Source organism: Eleutherodactylus coqui, chromosome 5, assembly GCF_035609145.1.
Source record: "Eleutherodactylus coqui strain aEleCoq1 chromosome 5, aEleCoq1.hap1, whole genome shotgun sequence".
Taxonomy (NCBI): Eukaryota; Metazoa; Chordata; class Amphibia; order Anura; family Eleutherodactylidae; genus Eleutherodactylus; species Eleutherodactylus coqui.
The window spans coordinates 235,844,880-235,866,846 of NC_089841.1; the positions used below are offsets into that span (position 1 = coordinate 235,844,880).

Here is a 21,967-nt window from a genome sequence, read left to right on the forward strand (position 1 = left end):
ATCATTGCTGCCAGGACTTCTGTGAACACCTGCAGAGCTGTGGCAACCCCGAAAGGGGGAGTGAAAAATGGCAATGTTCCTACCGAAGTGTGAAGCTCAAAAAACACTGATGCGCTCTGAAGATGGGCACATTGAGGTATGCATCCTTGATGTTGATGGACTCCAGGAATTTGCCTTGTTCCATGGATGTGATGACCAACTTCAGGGACTCCATGCGGAAATGCCAGGCTTTCACATATTGATTGAGTGTTTTCAAGTCAGGGCAAATGGACACGTACTACTTGGAAACAATGAAAAGGTTTGAATAAAGAAGTGTGAATCGATCTGCAAAAGAGCAAGTAGCTGGCATATTGCTTGATCCAAATCATTGATCCATGAAGAAGACGTCAGATGCTAGACCTGAAGAAATGGTCCGAAGGGCAGGTGACCCATCTATTGCATACTCTGAAGAGATGATCTACTGAAGCCAGACGACAGAGACGTGCAAAAATCAGATATCTAAGAAGCTGTAAAGTCCCCGTCCCCCTCCACCCCAAGTGGCTGGGGTATGGAGCCGCCCTTAATGCAGAGGATTTTTGGGAGGAAGTCTTGAGAGCCTGTGGATGGGGACAACAGGAGGGTCGGTGTCTAAAGGAAGGATTCTTCCTATGATCCTGAGTGGTTTTCTTGGTATCCACAGTACATGGACTGGAGCACCAAAGGGAACAAAATCGAGAGCACCTCTTCTAAGACCTCTTTCTGATAGAGCTGTTCTAAAGTAGGTGGTAGCTCTGACTCTATAAGCGCTGAAAAGGCGGGAACCTACGAAAGGGGAGCCCAGTTAAGGACCTTTTAGATGCTGCAACAGTGACTCAGGATGTCAGCCACAAGGTCCTTTGTGTTCCTGTGGAACCGCTGAAGCCCAAGCCATTAGTCTGGCCACATCCAGGGAGGCCTCACAGAGGTACTTGCCTGCATGACCGATTTGTTGCACAATATCTGTAAGTTCTTCCTGGGAAGAACCGTAGAGAATGCCAAAGCACAATTGCTTGGCTCACTCAGAAGTAGCCCTGCTGACCGAGATAGAAGCACAGAGAGGTCATAAGGCCAAACCTACTGCCTCAAAAGATGTTTTGGCCAGCGATTCTAGTTTCTTATCGTGGGTGTCTGCAACAGAAGAGGCCTCCACCAGAGTAGTGTGTTTTGCGAAGCATCACACTAGAGGGTCTACCAATGCCAATCCAAGTTCAGAGGTTGGTGAAGCTGTAGCTGGAAGGGGTCCAGTAGGCAGATCGCTGGGAGCATGTCTCGATGGGAGGCAATCAGCACAGAGCGATTTAGTATGCCCATGTGAAAATTTGGTACGATTCTGGCTGCAGCCTGTTTGGAGCATTCTGCCCTGTGATCAGACATGGTGCCAGGGTCTAATTCGCTTGCTGCTATGGACGCTGCAGAAAAGGCACAAGTTAAAAACTAGCCGTCAGGCAGAGCTTACAGCCTGCGCTGGTGGTCCTAGTCCTCTGTGAAAAGAAATGCCATGAGAGGTACCACGTTTTCTAGTCAAGGAAAGAGAGGATGCTCAGATCAGAAGAAAAGAGAAAAAGGATCCAGGAAAAAAAAGGACCCGAGAGCAGGCTTTAGGCCTAAGAAGCATGGAACCAATGAAAGCACAGGAAAAGAGCACCAAGAGCAGTGATTCAAAGATTCACCTAGGAAGCACCTCCTCCCTGCAGGGGCATCCTGATAGTTTGAAGAGAGCCTGTGAGCCCACCCACTAGAAATGTAGAAACCAATTGGGACACTAGAGTAGTAATCCGCCTAAGCTTCTAAAAGGTCCTTATAATAGCACAAGTCAGTGGGTAACGGTGTCAACCATCCCCTTTTTCCTGACAGCAAACCAGGACCAGGAGATGATCCTGCACAGCAAGTCATGCCGGGGTACCAAGGAAAGACTATTGCCAACCCTGTATTCCTGGAGTAACAAGACCGGTAATAAAGAGTAAAAAAAACTGAAGATCGGTAAACTGATTAGCTTGATGCCTGCAGGAGGGGTATAGCTGGTAGGAGAAGCTAATACTTTTTGCTTAGTGTCACCTCCTAGTGGCAGTAGCTATAGGTATGGTCCAAGCTCTGTCCCCCAATGACACAGACAAGAAATGTATATTTGTTTGTATACTAGTTTTCTTTTTTCCTTTAAATAAACTTTACTGAATGTTTTTTGAGGCGGTTTTGTAGTTCCTCAAGGGGACTTGAAGATGCGATTGTTCAATTTCTAGGATAGTACTGTATTACTGATGTTGGGCATTCTGCTAAGCCTAAGATAGCAGCTTATTAGATTCTACAAGAGGTGGGGCCTAATATGCTGCGTTACATGGCAGACATGGAATTTTTTGGCAGGCTTCCGGCTGCCATGGAAACCCATTGGTACCTTGCAATTGCACTGTGAGATGACAATTGGTGATAGAAGGAGCCCTTTATCACTGTCATCCGTTTACATGCTTCAGTTGCTACGGATTGTGGCATGTAAAGGTTTCAGCTGCCAAGATCTGAGGTTTCTGAGGATTAGAGCAGGAGTCTGGCAATCAGTAGTCAGCCAGGCCATCACCTTAAAATGATGTATGTGCAAGTTTAAAGTCCATTAGTGAGCCCAATAAAAATGCATATTGGCTGTCGCGAAGAGGTTAAAGGGATTGTCCAGGGTTAAAAACACATGTCTTCTTTCTTCCAAACACAGTGCCACCTTTGTCTGTGGGTTGTGTCTGCTATTGCATCTCAGCTCTTATTCAGCACTTCAATAGAGCTGAGCTGTAATACCACACACAACCCTATGGACAAAGGTGTCGCTGTGTTTGAAAAAAAAACAAAACACTGTCATGCTTTTCTAATCCTGGACAACCCCTTTAAGTATTTTGTAAAGCAGAATAGCTTCTTTATGTCTCTGTAGCACAAACACACAAGTGACAGCATAATAGAGGACATTAAACAGCAGTACTGAACAGTGGAGAGGTTATTTCAGTAGCTATGACACAGTAAATCACTATCAGCAGCAGCAGCAGCCATGTTCTTGTACTGAAGCACTTGACAGCTGTCCCACGTTCACTCCTGTGCTTTTGTACAGGATCATTGCTCAGTGAATGGTGGTGGACTGGGCGGGGGATCATTCCAGCCCACCAGACTCCATTCCCAGTAAACAGGCAATCGTTCATAGAAGAGCAATTGCCTGTTAAACGTGAGGATGCAGTGGCAGACTGACGACAATTTTATGGTCTACATGAAAGATCCCATCAGCAATTATTTGCTGATTGATCTTTGCTGCATGTGTTCACACTGTACCATAATCATGTGCTACTCATGTAATAAGTGATTTGCATGATAATCCTCTCGCTCCTACAGCAGCTTCCTCCTTTCCATCTCTCTACATAGGCATCTAAGGGCAGTATGAGACAACACCCTTCTCAACCTACCATTTTCCATGATGCGGTCTCAGTTACTAGAGAAGTATTTCACACGACAAGATCTCGCAGCTTTCCCTAAAACCACCACTGCCTGAGGATACCAATCAGTAACACTATAGTAGTTACCGATCAGTATCTGGCAGCTTGCATGGAGATATGGGGTCTTTTCTTGAAAATTTTTAACAATGCACTTTAAAAAGTATTTATTTTAGGAAGATTTGAATAAAACATGATTACAATGGATATATAAATTCTCACGATAGGGCCTCTTTAACTATGTTTTCTATTTAAACAGGCTTCCAAATGACAGAGGCACATGTATCAATATTTTTAGGCTTCTTAATGAATAACAATGGGAGAAATGCATTCACTTAACATTCCCATTAAAAGCTGAAACAGCTTGCAAAAGGTCACAAACTCACCTGTCAACAACCAATGCAATAGCTTGCGTTAAATCTGGATTGGATACTTGAAGGCGCTTCCACAGTGACCATACAAACTCTTTGTCAGCCTTCAAAAGAGGAAAGCATAAGTAAATTAGAAGAGGAGAAAAAATTACTCAATACTATGGCACAAATTGAAGGATTGTGCTGTAAGCCAATCATAGCATTCACTTTTCTACATTAGACTCTCCTGCATACTGGAGTCTCACATCACCTCCATTTGGTAGTCAGAAAAATACGGTACTAGGATCATGGCTATGAGGCTAAATTCACACGGGTGAGACCGCTATCAGGCCGAGGAACTTGGCCAGATACCGCGCTTGCCAACCTGTGGTTTTTATGCTGATGCGAGGAGTTTTCCATTCGAAAACGCTTTACATTACTCCTGTGAAATAGTGTTTCACGTGCGTCACAAGGATCACCTTGACCATTGTTTTCAGTGGCACTTTAAAAGACACGCACATCATACAGCATAGCATGCAAGTGCCATGTGAGGTCCTTTAAGGTCCAACTAAAAATGATCGGCAATGTGTTCCGAGGGGATGCCTGAAGATGGAATGTTCTGCAAATTTTTTTGCCAAAAATCGCTCACATGAATAAGTTCATTTAAAAGAATGAATTTCATATTCGTGCGAGTTCTATGCGTCCTGTAACACACAAAACTCGAACAAGGGTCTCATCCCGTGTGAATAAGCTCCGAGAGCAAGTTTACAGCAAGATAAAATCATGCTAAAAAGTACTGGCACCTTATATTCCAGAGGCAGGGGGCTCTGATAGATCCAGAGACCCCTGACCGCTACCTTAATGATCCGGCAGTGCGGCGATATAACAGGCTGCCTGATCATCAGAAGAACTCTGCAGCCTTACATACAGCAACTTCACAGACCTCCCTCTCCCTGCCTGATGAGTGCTGGGCAGCAGCAGTCCCCTCCAGCAGATAACTTGGGAAATCACTCACATATCTCCTCCCAGGTGCAGGTCCTCTTCATTACACACAGGGACAGGCAAAAGCAAAGATCACAGGTCTTGCAGTTGTAGCAGAACGTTTAATGCTGTCCTAACTACGTGACCAGGAAGCAGCTACAGGGGGTGGGGTGATCATGTATTACTACACTTGTGGGGATTTAGTGTTAAAAAAAAATAAAAATCAGTGCTTAATATGCCAGCTGCAGCTGTGTGCGTGTCCATGCAGCAGAGCTGTGTGTGCGCTCATGCAGCAGGACTATGTGAATGCTGCAGAGCTGTGTATGTGTACTATATGAACTTATGCCATTGCTTGAATGTATACACTAGATTTAATAGGAGCTATTCACTATTAGCCCCCTTTTCTATACTAGAACACCAAAATTAATGATGGTAGCCCCCCACTTTGTTAGACCCCCAGATACATTTAAATTAGTATTAAATATATTTTCCCATTTTCTGTTGTCTAAAACTGGGGTGCATCTTATAGTCCGGAAAATACAGTACCTAAATACAGCAAGGCATTCAAACTAAAGTCACTTCTGAATCTTCAAAAGAATGAAAGTCAAAACTTAAACATAACTGAATTTAAACACAGCAATCTTACTGAGGCCTTGTTCACACCATGTACATATAACAGATTGTATGCAATGGGATTTTGAGGGATGTGGTGCTGTATGCATCAGTGGGTGAAAAGCGGCAGGATGCTGCATATGCTTCTGGTCCATCAGCAAGCTGTATCACATATATTAGCAGGGCTGGGGAGTCAGCATTAGTGGAAATGTATTCAAATTCCAGATTACCTTTTATACAAGAATATACTGAATATTAAGGCTGGTCTCACACGAACAGGAATTGGGGATTCCGCAGCTCTGTCCGCCCGTGTGATACGTGGTAGCTCGCAGGCAATTAATTGCATTGCCTTACGCAGTTCGGATCACATTAGTATGTCGGAATTGCATAATACGCAAGCGGAAAATAAAAAAACACAGCATGTTCTATTTTACACGCCTCTAGATTGGTTGTACCGCCTCTAGCTTGGATACAAGATGTGATATGGGTGGGCATGGAAGCTGTAGAACCCTGTTGTACCACCTCTAGCTTGGATACAAGAAGGGATACCGGTGGGCATGGAGGCTCTAGTACCCTGATGTACCACCTCTAGCTTGGATGCTAGATGTGATACCGGTGGGGGTGGGGCATGGAGGCTCTAGTATCCTGTTGTATCACCTCTAGCTTGGATAGAAAATGTGTTACGGGCGGGCATGGAGGCTCTAGTATCCTGTTGTACCACCTATAGCTTGGATACAAGATGTGATACGGGCAGGCATGGAGGCTCTAGTACCCTGTTGCACCGCCTCTAGCTTGGATACAAGTTGTGATACGGGCAGGCATTGAGGCATACATGTTCCATATGATATCTTGCAGCATATCGCTGCACTTTTGATGTGACTGAGCCTCTAGATCATGCAAACTCGTAGGCTGTTGAAGTTGGCGTCCCAGATGGTCCCATACATGTTCCACTGGTAATAAATCTGGCGACCAGGTAGCCACGGAAGTGTGAGAATGTTGTAGGGACATTCCTGTAACTCCCTTGTGTGTGCGGCCGAGCATCATCCTGCTGGAAGCCGCCATGAGAGGAACACATGGGGCTGCAGGATGTCCTGAACATATCGCTGAGTTGTCATTGTCCCTCGTACTACTACTAGGGGTGACCGACTCTCCAATGCAGTGGTCCCCCAGACCATCACACCAGCAGGGGGCAGTGTGCCGCTCCACTGCAAAGGTAATATTGGGGCACTCACCCCTAAGTCTCCAGACATGAACACGGTCTTCGTGAGTGTCCAAACTAAACCTGGATTCATCACTGAAAACAACCGGGTTCCATTCCATAGCAGTCCAGTTTAGTCGTTCATGCCATCACTGCAAATGGAGGCAATGGTGGGTGGGTGTCAAAGACAGTACATGTAATGGGCGACGTGAGACCAAATGTGCTTCAGCCAAAGATTGGTATTGAGTATGAGAGTCGGGGGAGCACTGCATTGTGGTAACAAATTGGCTCAAATTATTGCTAATATAATAATATATTACTGAAGTTGCAATTATCAAATTTTGAAACTTTTTCTGGAAGCGACTCCAAGACGTTGCTTCATTTTAAGAGCACAACAAAGCTAAATCAATTGTGTATTCTTTACACGGGGTTCGTTACCGCAGGCAGACAAATATTGGTGACATTATACTCATTCTGCAGTCGTTCCTCCCACCAGAATTGAGTCATTGTAGCTTTGATTAGATGAGCTATGAGGGAACTCCGATGGCAGAGATTACTCTACGAAGCTCCCAAAACGCCACACAGACTGAAAGAATTTATAATTCGGTGTAGAAAAAAAAAGTATTCTTATATGAGAAAAAAATGTCAATAATTAGTTGGAAATGGGATCTATGCAAAATTTCTGATAAAACAACAATATTTAATTAAGGCCTTGAGGAATTTGTGCTTTTTTTTCCTTAAATCTTTCCAGTCCATTGTTACAATGTTTTTTTTTTCTGCAGCCAGACATCTTCAAGTATGTGCTCCCACTGTAAATGAAGCAATTTCAGCTATCTTAATCAAAAGTAAGTTAAATGCTTTTTTTACAAGTCAATACACTAAGCTGGCTGTGAATGGGCATCTTTAGTAGCTCTGGCATGCAAGTATTTATTTCGCTTAATTATTAAACAGCTTTTCAAACATCTTGGCACAATTAATAGAGACGCTAAAATTGCTCCCTGAATGGTTACAAGAGCCAAACAACATCTTTTGAAAGAAAGCTTCATATCCCGTCTGAAATTGGCACAGGAAGCAGGTTTTCCAGCTGTCCAGGCCTGCGAGGAATCAATCTGCAGCCTACCTAAGGATTGCCGAGCATACTTGTTTCACGCCTGCTGATCAGAGCGCAGGTCTGCATGCTAGAAGTTTACCAGCAGCAGATTAGAAGGAGAACATTTGCTGCGCCCGCTGTGCTGACCAAAGAGCATAAATGTAGGGATGTATTTAATACAACATGTAATACGGCGAAAGATACAAACTTTATACAGCGCCAACGATGCTGTATATGCTTAGCAGTAAAACATCAAAATTATGTTAAAATGGTACCGGCTATTTCCAAAAATGTCTTACATGTAGTGAGAGGTTACTGTAGATGATGACAGCTAGGGATCCCCACCGACAGCCGCAATGGACGGTCACAAGTACTCAGCCTTTTGCTTCTGATCATCTTTGCTTACTATGCACCTCTTCATGTATTTAGCGCATCCTGGCAGCTCTGTGCACCTTCTAAGAAATATATGCCAGGTCCGGCGTACATTTACTTAATTTCTGGCGTAAATGATACATACATCTGGAAATCTGGGGTGCTCATGCTGGTACTATTGTACCTTGTCACCACCGGAAGCTGGGGGTTTGATTGGGCTTGCATGGAGGAACACCCCTGTAATACCCCTAGCTCCCGATTGGTTGAATTCCTGAAGGTCATAGCAGTGTCTATAGTGATTTTTGCCTGGCCCGGAGGGTTAGAGTTAGGGTTCGTTTTTCTGCTAGGCTTACATTATGAGCTTTAAATGCTTCCATGTTACAGCTGTAACAAGGAACCATTTAGAGGTAATAATCTAAGCTTAACAGGAAAACAAACCCAAACCCTGCAGCCCAGCCAAAAATCAATACAGACGCTGCTACTATCACTGTCCCCAAAGCAGGCGTTCACCTTCCATCTCCCCTGGGCAACTGCTACCCGGCACCCGCACGTTGTGGCAGGGCAGCTGACCGCCGCGGGTGCAGAGTGTGCTCAGTGGAGGAGCAGCGCACTTTGCCAAGCAAGGGGCGGAGGAGTTTGACGAGACGGACGCCCGCAGCACATGGCACTTTGGCAAGCGAGGAGAGGACCACAAGACCACAGCTAATTACAAACCAAGCAGAAGCAGCGCAGCACTTCGCCCATCGGCTGTGAGACATACGCCACTTGCAGTTCCTGAGGCCAAGTAGTCAGCGCAGGTGAGCGGCCTGATGTCTTCACTGCACTTGGGCAGCGAGCCCAGTCAAAGTATCCTCCCAGTCGGCCAACAATACAGCCAATCGGAAGCTAGGGGCGTGACAGGGGCGTTCCTCCATGTAAGGGCTGTCAAACCCCTAGCTTCCAATGGTGACAAGATACAATAATACCGGTCATGCCACGTCTCGACAATCCCTGCCCACTTTTCAAAAAAGGTGGCAGGGCCAGCAGAGATAGCTAAAAAGTCACAAATTTTGCAACTTATTTTACTGCAGAAATTGTCATAAAACTTTCAGAAATGAGTCGCATAGTGTGTATTACACTAACCACAGACCCTCCCAGAAGAGTGGGGGAAAAAAGCAGAAGGACACAACACTTCTGACCCTTCACCCAGCAATCAAGTGTGGCATTATGCACACAGAATCTCACAGATCAAAACTTATGAGTAACACACAGAGACTATTTTTGAGCACAATCCTGAGGAAAATATTAGACTGGGTTCACACAGGGTGGAATTTCCGTGCGGACCCTCAGCACGGAAATTGAGCTGCATTTACAGTAGCAGCATGCTGCGAAATAACCTGCACAAAACTCGTGTGGAAACTTCCTTGTGGTGCGGAATTCAAATCCACGACATTTCAATTGTAACGCTGTTTCTGCTCTCGCCCACTTTCAGAAAGGGGGGTGAATTCCACCTAAGAATTCACGATGAAACCAGCTTCAAAACCTGTACCAAATGGTGTGGGTCTGGAGGCATGCATTCCGCAGCGTGATGACAAACCGCTGGCAATTGCGCCTCATGTGAACCCAGCCGTAGGTGGTATAGCCGTGAAATTTCTGTGCCGACTTTCTGCATGAAAATTCCGCAGCAAAGTAGACGAGATTTGCAAAAATCCCATCCACACGCTGCGGCCAAGCCACGCTGAAACTGACATGCCGCATGGAATTCAAAGACGTGGCATGTCAATTTTATAGCTGTTTCCGTTGCAGACTCTCTCCTCCCAGTGGGACTTCAGTTGCGGAAATCTCGCAGAATTTCCATGCGGTTCCATGTAACCCAACCTTAGGCCTCATGTCCACGGGGAAAATCAGGCCCGCTACGGATTCTGCATGGAGAATCCGTAGCGGGTCCCTCCTGCCCCGCGGACATGAGGCATTAAAATAACAATTACTCACCTTTCCGCACGCTCCAGATCTTCCCTTCTTCGCGGCTTGATCTTCTCTCCGTCTTGGCCGGATCTTCTTTCTTCGGCCCGGCGGATGTGCCGCGCGCATGCGCCGGGCACATCCGCCGGGCCGAAGAAAGAAGATCCGGCCGCGAAGGAAGGAAAATCTGCATCGCCCGGCGCAGGTGAGTGTAATTCAGGTGCGGGTCTTCAATAGAAGCCTGCGGGAGCCGTCCCAGCGGGAGACCCGCACTAAAATGGAGCATATCCATTTTTTTTCATGTGCCATGATTTTTTAAATTCACTTTTATTGACCATCCGCGGGTGGTCAATGCATCCCTATGGGGTGCGGATCTGCGTGCGGGTGAAGAGTTAAAATGACAAAACACCAAAAATTACTGCCTTTATGTCAATAGTGACACCAGCCTCAGACCAGATTCATACAGGAACGTCTGAAGTTTTATTTTTCTTTAAACCAGTCAGGGGTGCATCCTAAAAGGGAGTTAAAGGAAAGGCCTGTACCTCTCTATAGTGCAGCCAATCTAAAAAGAATGCAACAAAAACTGCACTGTGCAAACACGACTTTAACGACTTGAAAAATCACAAAGATGGCCGCACTACTTCTCTGACTTCCTATACACAGTGTGTTAGTGTGCTTCGTTGGTCAAAGACACGCTGCTTTGATTGGCCAGCGGTTCCCATGTGACCACTCAGATCACCATACAGTGTCTGAAGGGCCATTTACACGAGACGATTATGGCTCAAAATTGTTACATCCAAATGGAAAGCCATTGTTTACTTTTAGTTTGTCGCTCACTTAAAACCAGCATAAAAATCATCGCTGGTTCGCTCAGTTCTCGCTGTGTCTAAACACTCATAGAATGTGAAGAGCTGAGTGAGAAGTGAGCGATACTCAGCACTGATCTTCAAGTCTAAATGCTTTTCACTAGTGCTAACAACTAGCGGTGACGTCACCAGCTCGTGTCGACCGTCGTCCCATGTAAAGGGGGCATTAGACTACGGATGCATACTAATGTACACTGTGCATCACGTAGTCAAAGAAGCAGCGCTGCCATCTTTGTATGGCCAAAATAGGAGGGTCGCTTTAAAACGTACGACTGGCTCCTTTCACACGACAAGGCATAAGCCAAAAATATGACCTGACATATGCAGGATCCACAAGTATAAAAAAAAGGGCGGTCAACGACTATGCTTTTCAATAGTTACAAAACTAACACCAAGCTCACACTCCACGGGTACACTACATGGTTAAGTTTACAAACTCCCCAATACTAAAGTCAGTGTTATACAGTATGTGTACTTTACTCAACATCGAGGCGTATTAAGAAAATATAGAATCTGGATGCTTTTCTCAGAAATTGTGAATTATAAAAAAAAAAAAGAAAGAAGAACATCGTATGATTACTTGAGGTTAATTTTTTTTCTTTTTTTTTTCAAGAATTTCATTTTCCACTACTTCGCCATCCACTAGACTAAAAAATCGTTTCACAAGTCTTTTCCTGAATGACATTATTTGCAAAAGAATATGTCTTATCAGCATACAGAAATAAACACAAGACAGTTTGCAGATAAAACTCACTCTATTAGATAAACTAGAGCAGCGGCTGTGAATGTCACCCGCTACCAGCGGCTCTAGCAGTTCATCCACAAGGCGCATCATCATATTGAATTATAATAAATGAGAGAACATTTCCCTTTCATCATTTCCATTTAAAGAATTTCCCTTTGTGTTGTTCCCATTAATAATGGATGCAGCTAAAGAAGGAGTTACTGTGGAATGGAAACTGACAAAAGAGGGACGCTTAGGCACGCAGCCGTACCACTGAGACTGGATTGTTATTCAGGCTCTGGCAGTTTAAAGAAAGTTTGGAAGATTGAGATCACAGACGTCTTCGTGCACATTCTGATTATAGCAGAAGAAAAGGCGTTCTTTGTAATCGTTTATGGCAGCTACCTGTTTACTCAATGGTTCGGGTTAAGAAAGCAGATATACGCAAAATAAAAAAAAAATAGGACATTGTCAAGAGAAGAGTCATTGTTCCTTTGTTGCGCAGGTTAAACAGTACTCACGCGTGCTACAAAAGTACTGCGGCTGCTCAAAATGTACTGAAAAAGCAGGAATTGTTCCCCTACTATACGTAGCACCTTGCATCCACTGTTCCAACGCTACAATGGAAATGAGGCAGAAAATAAAAGTGACAAGGTTTATAAGACTTGGCCGATCAGTCAGCAGCCCGAGACGGCTGCCGTCGTTCTTAATAGTCCGTAACTTTGTATCACTATCAACATCACTGCTCTGAAATATCATTCTGATCAATCTCTTGATGAATTCAGTCTTGTTGGGTACAGCGTAAATGAATGGAAGACCTTACTTACTAGAAGGTTCCAATAATTAACAAATTCATAATGACAAAGACTAAAATGGAAAGTGTGAGCCCAACTCTTAGCTTCTGTGGCCCCCATTCTTGTGATAGCTTATGGTGCATTTACATTGAGCCATCATTTTGCATAAACTACTACTCGGTACCAATTAGTAGTGGTTCTCTGAATAAATTCCCTTTGTTCTGCCACGGGGCCGACAGCTGAGACAATGTAATCAGCGCTCCCCGGGCAGAACACAGCGTGCGGTCCTTCTTATCAGCTGTTCTGCTCATGATGGATTTCTTGCCGAACTGAAATTCATCATTCGGCAGTAAAGTGAAAGATGGGCACATTTACATCAACTGATTATCACTCAAAAGATGGCTTTTGAGCGATAATCGTTGTGTTTAAATGGACCTTTAGGGTCTCATTAATTAGACCCACCAATATGCCATTAAAGTTAATGGTGTGGAAATATCAACGTGCATTAACTAGTATTTTGCACAAGTTACCTGGCATTGGGACAGTTCTTCTGTTAGGTGGCTCACTTCTTCCTCAAGTTGTAGTGTGTGCTCTTCAGCATTCGGCTTTGCGGCCATTTCTTTTTACTTTAGATGCACCTGCATAGACATAAGAAGGATGAAGGCCTGCAGCAAGTAGTTGAATAGCTGAAAATATACATATGTTAAGATTGAGGTTTTTGGTAAATATGTCTGATCTGAAAAGACTTTTAGACCAAAAATACTTAACAATACCTTAACAAAAAAATATTCTATTTTATTTATGTGTTTTGGTGCATTTTTTATGTGGCCGCACAAAATGTACTGTGGCTTCTTAAAGTGACCCTGCCACATCCCCACAAACTAGGGAGGAGGGTGATAGATTTTTTTTATCCTCACCCGCTCCGCAATCCAGTGGGCTCCCCCTTTAAAGTCTGAAAAAAGTCAGATTCTCACGCCTCGCTCAAACTTCAGAGGAGGACACCGCTGGATTGCAGGAGCGTGTGAGAATAAAAAATATACCACCAGGCTCCCTGTCACATCCCCCAACAGCACCATAACTTAGAATATGCACTATGCATATACATTATGCTCTAAAAATATATATAAATGTGATTAAGGATTCCCAAAAATGTCCAATTTTGATAATTTAGGTTGACCATCATTTGAGAAAAAATGCGATTGATCAATCTTTTACAATGGTTAGCGGCAGACTATAGTCTGACAACATAGACTGTAAAGCCAAAAAAAGACACAGGCCCCTCTTGAACTCTTTTATCGAATTAGCCATCACCACGTCCTCAGGCAGAGAGTTCCATAGTCTCACTGCTCTTACAGTAAAGAACCCCTTCTATGTCGGTGTAGAAACCTGCTTTCCTATAGACGTAGAGGGCGCCCCCTTGTTACAGTCACAGTCCTGGGTATAAACAGATGATGGGGGAGATCTCTGTATTGTGAGGGAGATCTCTGTATTGTCCCCCGATATATTTATACATGGCTGTTAGGTCGCCCATCAGCTGTATTTTTCCTAAACTAAAAAAAAAAACAATTTTGATAACCTCTCTGGGTATAGTACTCCGCCCATTCCATTTATTATTTTAGTTGCCTGCCTTTGTACCTGCTCAAACACTCATATCTCCTTCTTGAGTATCGGTGCCCAAAACTGTCCACTATGGCAATTTTTCCAAAAGAAAGGACCATTTACAGAGGACGATTATCGCTCAAAATTTTTTCAAATGACTGAATTTAAGTGATATTCATCCAGTATAAGTGCAAAAACATTATTTACCATTCATTCACTATCCAGCTGACTTTCAGCTGGATCGCGGGCTTTTTGTTCCGTATAAAGGCTCCGCCCCGAGTGCTTCACATAGAAGGTGTAGCGCTGAGTGCGAAACCTGCGATCCAGCGGTGAACTCTGCCTGTCTAAACACTCTGCACGAGCGCCAACGACCTTAGCGGTGACGTCAGCACTCATGCAGCTGTTTAGACGACTGTTGTCCCGTGTAAGCGGTACATAAAACTTGACATACAAATTAGATAACTCTTGGCACACGAATGAACTTTGACTTCCAAGATGTATTATAAAAAGACCTGCAAAAACTCAAGACTTCTATCCATACAAACTCCCCGCGGCTCGCACACGCATGGAAATCCAAGTTGACACAAAAGAGTCAAAACAGTTTATACTGCCCAGAGTGAAGAGATAACTAGACAAGCGTACTGAGTCGTAGAACCCTTCTGTTGAGCCGATGAAGAGGATCCTAGAAACATGTATTCGCACTACTGCTCTAATGTGCTGAGGCGGGTCTACGTAGTATTTAAATAAGAAAAAAAATGGAAAAACGCATTTAAATTCATGTAAGTATTGTATGGCTGAACATTTTATACATAAAAAATAAAATAAAAAAATGAAGAATAAGGGATATATATTTATTCATCTTTTCTATTAGCATGCCAAAATAGGTGACTTTATACATGACTTAGGCTGCTGTCACATCTGGGTCAGGGGTTCTGTTTTCCTGCTCCGTTACGGCCCCCTTTCACTATAAAGGTGCGCACATTTTCATATAATTATAACAGAAACGGAGGTAAATTATACGACAAACGTATGCCGGGTCACATCTGCTGTACATTGCTGTAATTAATACAGGAAACACCACATTATATACCAGGCAAAATGGCGGACGCATATGCAGAAACCGGGGAGGGCCAGGAAATTAAAAGTCTTCTAGCCTGGAGCAGTGACTGGATAACGGCGATCACGTACATAAACATTTATGTTTCATCTTGCCTCACCAATGCGATCGGTGAGGAGAGATGAAACATCTTACCGGAGGCCTCCGGATTTTTCCACCAATGCAATCATCCTACACAGACCTTCCCCGGCTTTTGCACATTTGCCCACCAGCAAAATAGTGGACACATGCGCAGAAGCCGGGAAAGGCCCTGGAAATTTAAAATGTCCTTGCTCCCTGCTAACAAGGATAGCCAAGAGTCTGCAGCAGTGAGCGGAGGCCCCGGTCACATTATCGCCATTATCCCATGGTAAAATGATAGCGGTCTACTTCGTACACATCGCTACCTGTAACGCCTACGGAATTTACAGGAAGTCCCTTGGAGCGTTCAGCTTCCTGCAGTCCCAGAAACTTGTTGAGTGCCTTCTGTGTGAGACCGCCGCAGCTCAGCAAGATGGGAAGGTTCACAGAGCGCCAATTTCTAGACCCCATCCCTGCCACTGAGGTCAAGAAATCCACTCTAAGAAAGTGTCGGGTTTGCAGGAAGCATGGGAGGACGGATGCCCGGTTTTATTGCCCCACGTGCCCATCTCAACCAGGACTGTGTAATTACCCCTGTTTTGAGACATACCACACAGTTTACATTATTACTTTTATCTAAGATTTAGGGAATGCAAACAGGGGGGAAGGGGGTCAATTTTTTTTTTTTGCACAAGTGAGCAACGGGGTCTGGAATTTATTCAGTTGTGTCCTGAAAGCCAATGGGTGATCCTTCCATTATAGGCCTAGTCATGTGTCCTATAACTACAATGAAGAACCCGTGCAATAAAATTTGGCGTCTGTCTCCCCCATCATGAAAGTGACATATTTGTGAGAAAAAATGAAATGTATTTCTAATCATTTTTGCAAAAAAAAAATGTGGGGTCAAAATACTCATGAGGTCATTTGTGGGGGTAGCTATCATTCTGACAGCTATGAGCCTTTGCAATCTTGGCTTGGTGTAGAAAACCAAAGTGTTCCTCAAAATTTTGACAACTAATATATTTAAATTTGTACGTCTCCTAAATGGTTAAAAAAAAAAAAAAAAAAACTCTAAAGTTTTTCAAATGAGCTTCCAGAGGTGAACAGATGGAAATACACATCTTATCAAAAAATTTGTAGTTTTTTTTCCCATGTTGCAGTTGAGAATGTGAAAAAAATGACAATTTTTGGAGACTCTAGTACTCTGTTGAGCCGCATCTAGGTGGGATACAAGATGTTATACGGACGGGCATGGAGTGACTCTAGAACCCTATTGTACTGCCTCTAGCTTGGATACAAGACGTGATACGAGGCGCATGGAGGCTCTAGTATCCTGTTATACCGCCTCTAGCTTGGATACAAGACCTGATACGGGCAGGCATGGAGGCTCTAGTACCCTGTTGTACCACCTCTGACTTGGATATAAGATGTGATACGGACAGCATGGAGGCTCTAGTACCCTGTTGTACCGCCTCTAGCTTGGATGCAAGACGTGATACGAGGGGCATGGAGGCTCTAGAACCCTGTTGTACCGCCTCTAGCTTGTATACAAGATGTGATACAGGCAGACATGGAGGCTCTAGTACCCTGTTGTACCACCTCTAGCTTGGATAGAAGATGTGATAAGGGAGGCATGAAGGCTCTAGTACCCTGTTGTACCTCCTCTAGCTTGTATACAAGATGTGATACAGGCAGACATAGAGGCTCTAGTACCCTGTTGTACCACCTCTAGCTTGGATAGAAGATGTGATACGGGCACACATGGAGGCTCTAGTACACCATAGTACAACCTCTAGCTTGGATACAAGATGTGATACGGGCAGACATGGAGGCTCTAGTTTCCATGTGTACCACATCTAGTTTGGATACCAGATGTGATACTGGCGGGCATGGAGCCTCTGCACCCTGTTGTACTGCCTCTAGCTTTGATACAAGATGTGATACGGGGGCATGGAGTCGCTAGTACCCTGTTGTACCGCCTCTAGCTTGGATACATGATGTGAAACAGGCAGACATGGAGGCTCTAGTACCCTGTTGTACCATCTCTAGTTTGGATACCAGATGTGATACGAGCAGGCATGTTGCCTCTAGTACCCTGTTTTACTGCCTCTAGCTTGGATAAAAGATGTGATACAGGTGGGCATAGAGGCTCTAGTACCCTGTTGAACCGCCTCTAGTTTGGATACGAGATGTGATACAGGTGGGCATGGAGGCTCTAGTACCCTGTTGTACCGCCTCTAGCTTGGATACATGATGTGAAACAGGCAGACATGGAGGCTCTAGTACCCTGTTGTACCGCCTCTAGCTTGGATACAAGATGTAATACAGGGAAAGATGGGGGCTCTAGTACCCTTTTGTATCGCCTCCAGTTTGGATAAAAGATGTGATACAGGCTGGCATGGATGCTCTAGTACCCTGTTGTACCGCCTCTAGCTTGGATACAAGATGTGATACGGGCCGGCATAGAGGCTCAAGTACCCTGTTGAATCGCCTCTAGTTTGGATACGAGATGTGATACAGGCGGGCATGGAGGCTCTAGTACCCTGTTGTACCGCCTCTAGCTTGGATACATGATGTGAAACAGGCAGACATGGAGGCTCTAGTACCCTGTTGTACCGCCTCTAGCTTGGATACATGATGTGAAACAGGCAGACATGGAGGCTCAAGTACCCTGTTGAACCGCCTCTAGTTTGGATACGAGATGTGATACAGGTGGGCATGGAGGCTCTAGTACCCTGTTGTACCATCTCTAGTTTGGATACAAGATTTCATACGGGCGGGCATGGAGGTTTACAGGTTCCGTATGGTATCCTCCACATTTGCTGTAACTGAGCCTCTAGGTCACATGTGTCAAACACAAGGCCCGCGGGCCGAATCCGGCCCGCTGCCTTGTGTTATGTGGCCCGCGGCGTGCCGACGGCCGCTCACCACTGTAGTGATTACCAGCTGGGGCGCCGCAGCTCCCCGCTGGTAATTACACTGACAGCGCTGATCCCTTCTCCCCCGAGTCCCCTGCTCTTCAGTTCCGCAGGAGAGGACTCAGGGAGGAAGCGTGCCGTGCTGCTCACTGATGTCAGTGCACACCCGGACGCATATGAACTTTTTCCACAAGACTTCTACACTTGTCAGCAATTCCAGCAATCTGATTGGGGAATCAGCCAACCCAGAGAACCAAACAACCAATCAGGTTGCTGGAATTGCTCAATAGTGCAGAAGTCTTGTGGGAAAAGTTCATATGCCACCCGGGCTCAGCACGATCCGAGGAGGAACGGTGCTGACAGCAAGGAGGAGGTAAGCACATGGCTGGGGAAGGGGGAAGTTAATATTGCTGCTGGGGGGTGAGGGTTAATATTGTTGTTGCTGGGAGAAGGTTAATAATGCTGATTGCTGCCGGGGCTGAGGGAGTTAATATTGCTGGTGTGTTGGGGGGTGGGGGTTAAATTGTTGCTGGCAGGGGGTTAATATTGCTGCGGGGGTCGGGTGGGGTGGTAATATTGCTGGTGGGGGTGAATATTGTTGCTGGCAGGGGGTTAATATTGCTGCGGGGGTCGGGTGGGGTGGTAATATTGCTGGTGGGGGTTAATATTGCTGCTGGGAGGGGGTTAATATTGTTGCTGGCAGGGGGTTAATATTGCTGCCGGGTTGGGAAGGGGAGGAGGGGGGGGGGGTGTTAATATTGCTGCTGGGTGGGTGGGGGTTAATACTGTTGCTGGGAGGGGGTTAATATTGGTGCAGGGGGAGGGGTTAATATTGCTGGTGGGGGTTAATGTTGCTGTGTGGGGGGGTTAATATTGTTGCTGGGAGTGGGTAATATTGCTGCTGGGAGGGAGTAATATTACTGTAGGGGTCGCTATTACTACTGGGGCCACTGTGGGGGTCGCTATTACTAACTGGTCTACTGTGGGGGTCAATATTTTTACTGGGGCCACTATCAGAGTCACTATTACTACTGCGACCACTATGGGGGTCACTATTAGGGCTCGTTCACACGGGCGTAATTGCCTTTCCGCCGCACAAATACGCTACGTATTTGCGCAATCGAAAATCGCTTATGCCTGCGTATTTGGGCACGCAGAAAAGAACGCAGATGGGCCCACTGAGATGGTGCGCAAATATGCATTGAATACATAGGCTTCCTGCGCATTCACCACGTATTTGCGCGGCCCATTCACTTCAATGGCCTATCGGGGTGCGTAGTTTGAAACAATATAGGTCATGCTGTGTGAGAATATACATCATGTGAATGAAATCATTGACATCAATGGCTTCTGTTCTCTGCATATTATGTACGCAAATACGCTGGTGTGAACGAGCCCTTACTGTACTGTCTTACAATCGGCCCTTTGAAGTTCACCAAAAACCTGATGTGGCCCCTGGTGAAAATGAGTTTGACACCCCTGCTCTAGGTCGTACAAACCCATAGGCTGTGGAAGTTGGCATCCCAGACGGTCCCATACATGTCTTATTGGGGATACATCTGGTGACCGGGGGGCCATGGAAGTGTGACAATGTTGTGGGGGCTCCTGTGACCCCCTAGTGTGTGCGGCTGAGCATTATCCATAACCGTGAGTGCATATGCAGTGCTGATACGCCCCTGTGAATGAGCCCTATGGGGACTTCCAAGCGATGTGCTGGACTAGTCCCCCAAGTCCCATAGAAGTGAATGGAGCGATGCTCCGCCATGCAGGCTGACACTGAATAGATTAAGATGAATCGGGGTGTGCCTTCTTCTTCTTCATCATCATCATCATCATCTCTGGGTTGCAGCAGGTGGCCCTCAGTCATCAGACACTTATCACCTACCCTGTGGAAACCCCTTTAAGAAACAAACTGAGGGCGACAACCTGAGCAAAACCCCACATACACCTCAGCGAGAGCGGAGCCGTCCCCGCCCCTCCGCTGACAAGGCTCTACTAGTCTACGGCACCGTTACCTCTCCGGGCAGCCGCGGACACCGGGCACAGTAGTCAGCACGAGCCGGAAGACACTGCTCCAGTCAGCACTGACTCCAGTTCCCCGCTCGTCCAGCCCGCCTCCGTACAGCCAATCAGCAGCCAGGACGCTTCTCTCTTCACCAATCACAGCTCGGCTCTCGTCTTCAGTCAGTGAGAGCGGGGAGCTGTGATTGGCTGAGAGCGCATTGTTATGGTTACACGCCGGCGGTTGTCAGGCTGTGGTGGAAGGCGGCGGACGGGAGCTGCTCCACCGTCAGCCCGGCACAGTCCTTACACTATGGAAGCCCTCACTGCTCTGGGGGTCATCTGCAACTACATAGACTTTAGTGTTTAACCCCTTACAAACCAGGCATAAAGAGGTTTCCATCCTACTAAGTGATCACTTTATTACTGGTGGGGTCCGAGCTCTGAGCCCACTAACAATGCTGAGAAGGAAGGGGTCTTTAACCCCTTAAATGAACACTAAAGCCAGATGTGCTTACACGCACAACACTTGTGTACGCAATATACAGCTTTTCACATTTCCGTATAATCCTGCGCATTTCGGTCACGCAAAAAAAGATAAACCGTGCGCTTATTTTTCTCCAGAGGTTCCCATAGAAGTCAATGGGGATGTGCAAATGCGAAACAGTACACAAGGGGATGCGTGAAACACTGCGCAATTCCACTGGAAAGCGATCACATCCTACGGGCTGAAACAGAACAGTAAAAGTTGTCAATACACGCACACAGACAAATAAAAACGTGCGATTTTTGCACACGCAGCGGCGTATTTTACTGCATCGCCTGGCGTGTCTTGCGCACCTAAAGTCCACATAGACATCAATGCAGGAAAAATATGCCCATGTGACGCCGGTCTATGGGCGCCTTCACACTTGTGAGAAAATCACACGTATTTGGAGCGATGCGAGAGCGAGTGAAAGCGCAGAATTATGAAGCCAATGGTTTTTAATGGTTTCCTTCACATTTGCGGTTTTCACTCCTGCGATGTTACGAGAGAGAAAAAAAATCGCAGTTTGTCCTTTCTTCCTGCGTTTTGCGGGTTTTTTTTACCTCCCATGTTTCGCTACGAAGCCTCCTTTTTATCGCAAAGCATAAACTTTCGATTTTCGTGTGATGCGTTTTTAACATTAGAAAGTGTTAGTGACTTTCGTGTTAAAAAATCTTGTGGAAAAAAAAAACACTCCAGAAAATCGCAAGTAACAGTGATGTTTTTGCGAGAAAAAGCAGCGGTGATGCACGAAAATCACGGGGGGAAAGTTGCGATTTTGCCATGGTTTTCTTGCGGCGACATTGCGATCGCCAGTGTGAAGGAGGCCCTTGAACAAGAGGGGGTAAAAAGCATGCAAGGGGTTATACAAAAGAGATTAGGGGTTTCTCTGATCTCTGTGGTTAAAGCAGAACAGGTACATTACAGACACTCCGCAGCAGCGGCAGCTCCCAAGTGATTAGCGCACCATAAGCCTGGGTCCACATTGGGTGGATTTGCTGCGGAATTTTGCTGCAGCAAATCCTCCTGCGGCCTCTAATCCTGAGATGAGCCAGCCATGCTCGTCCACATGGGGCGGACAATCCATCACTGCAAAGCCGACATTAGCCAGTGCTACGGCGCAGATTCCCAGGGCGCAGCATATCAATTCTTTTTTTTTTCCGTTGCGGCCTTGTTCCTCTCTATGGGAGAGTTGGCCGCAACGGAAAAGCAGCTTCAAAACCCACAGCCAAGTGCCGCGGGTTTTGAAGCTGCAATTATCCCACGGAAATCTGACTTTTTTTTCTGCGGCAAAATTGCGAGATTTCTGCGGTGAAGCCTTCTCGTGGAAACCCAGCTTAAGGGCTCA

General features: G+C 45.7%; 1 protein-coding gene across 1 annotated transcript in view; it reads right to left on the minus strand.

Annotated features, from left to right (window-relative positions):
• The window catches only part of CNTLN (centlein), a 293,859-nt gene extending 273,673 nt beyond the window's left edge, over window positions 1–20,186 (minus strand). The window contains exons 1-3 of the mRNA XM_066604356.1: window positions 20,108–20,186; window positions 12,929–13,036; window positions 3,857–3,945 (exon numbers count right to left, since the gene is read on the minus strand). Of these exons, the coding sequence (XP_066460453.1) occupies window positions 3,857–3,945; window positions 12,929–13,015 (176 nt within the window). The 5' untranslated portion in view covers window positions 13,016–13,036; window positions 20,108–20,186. The remainder of the gene's footprint in view (window positions 1–3,856; window positions 3,946–12,928; window positions 13,037–20,107) is intronic.
• Window positions 20,187–21,967: the final 1,781 nt, after the last annotated feature.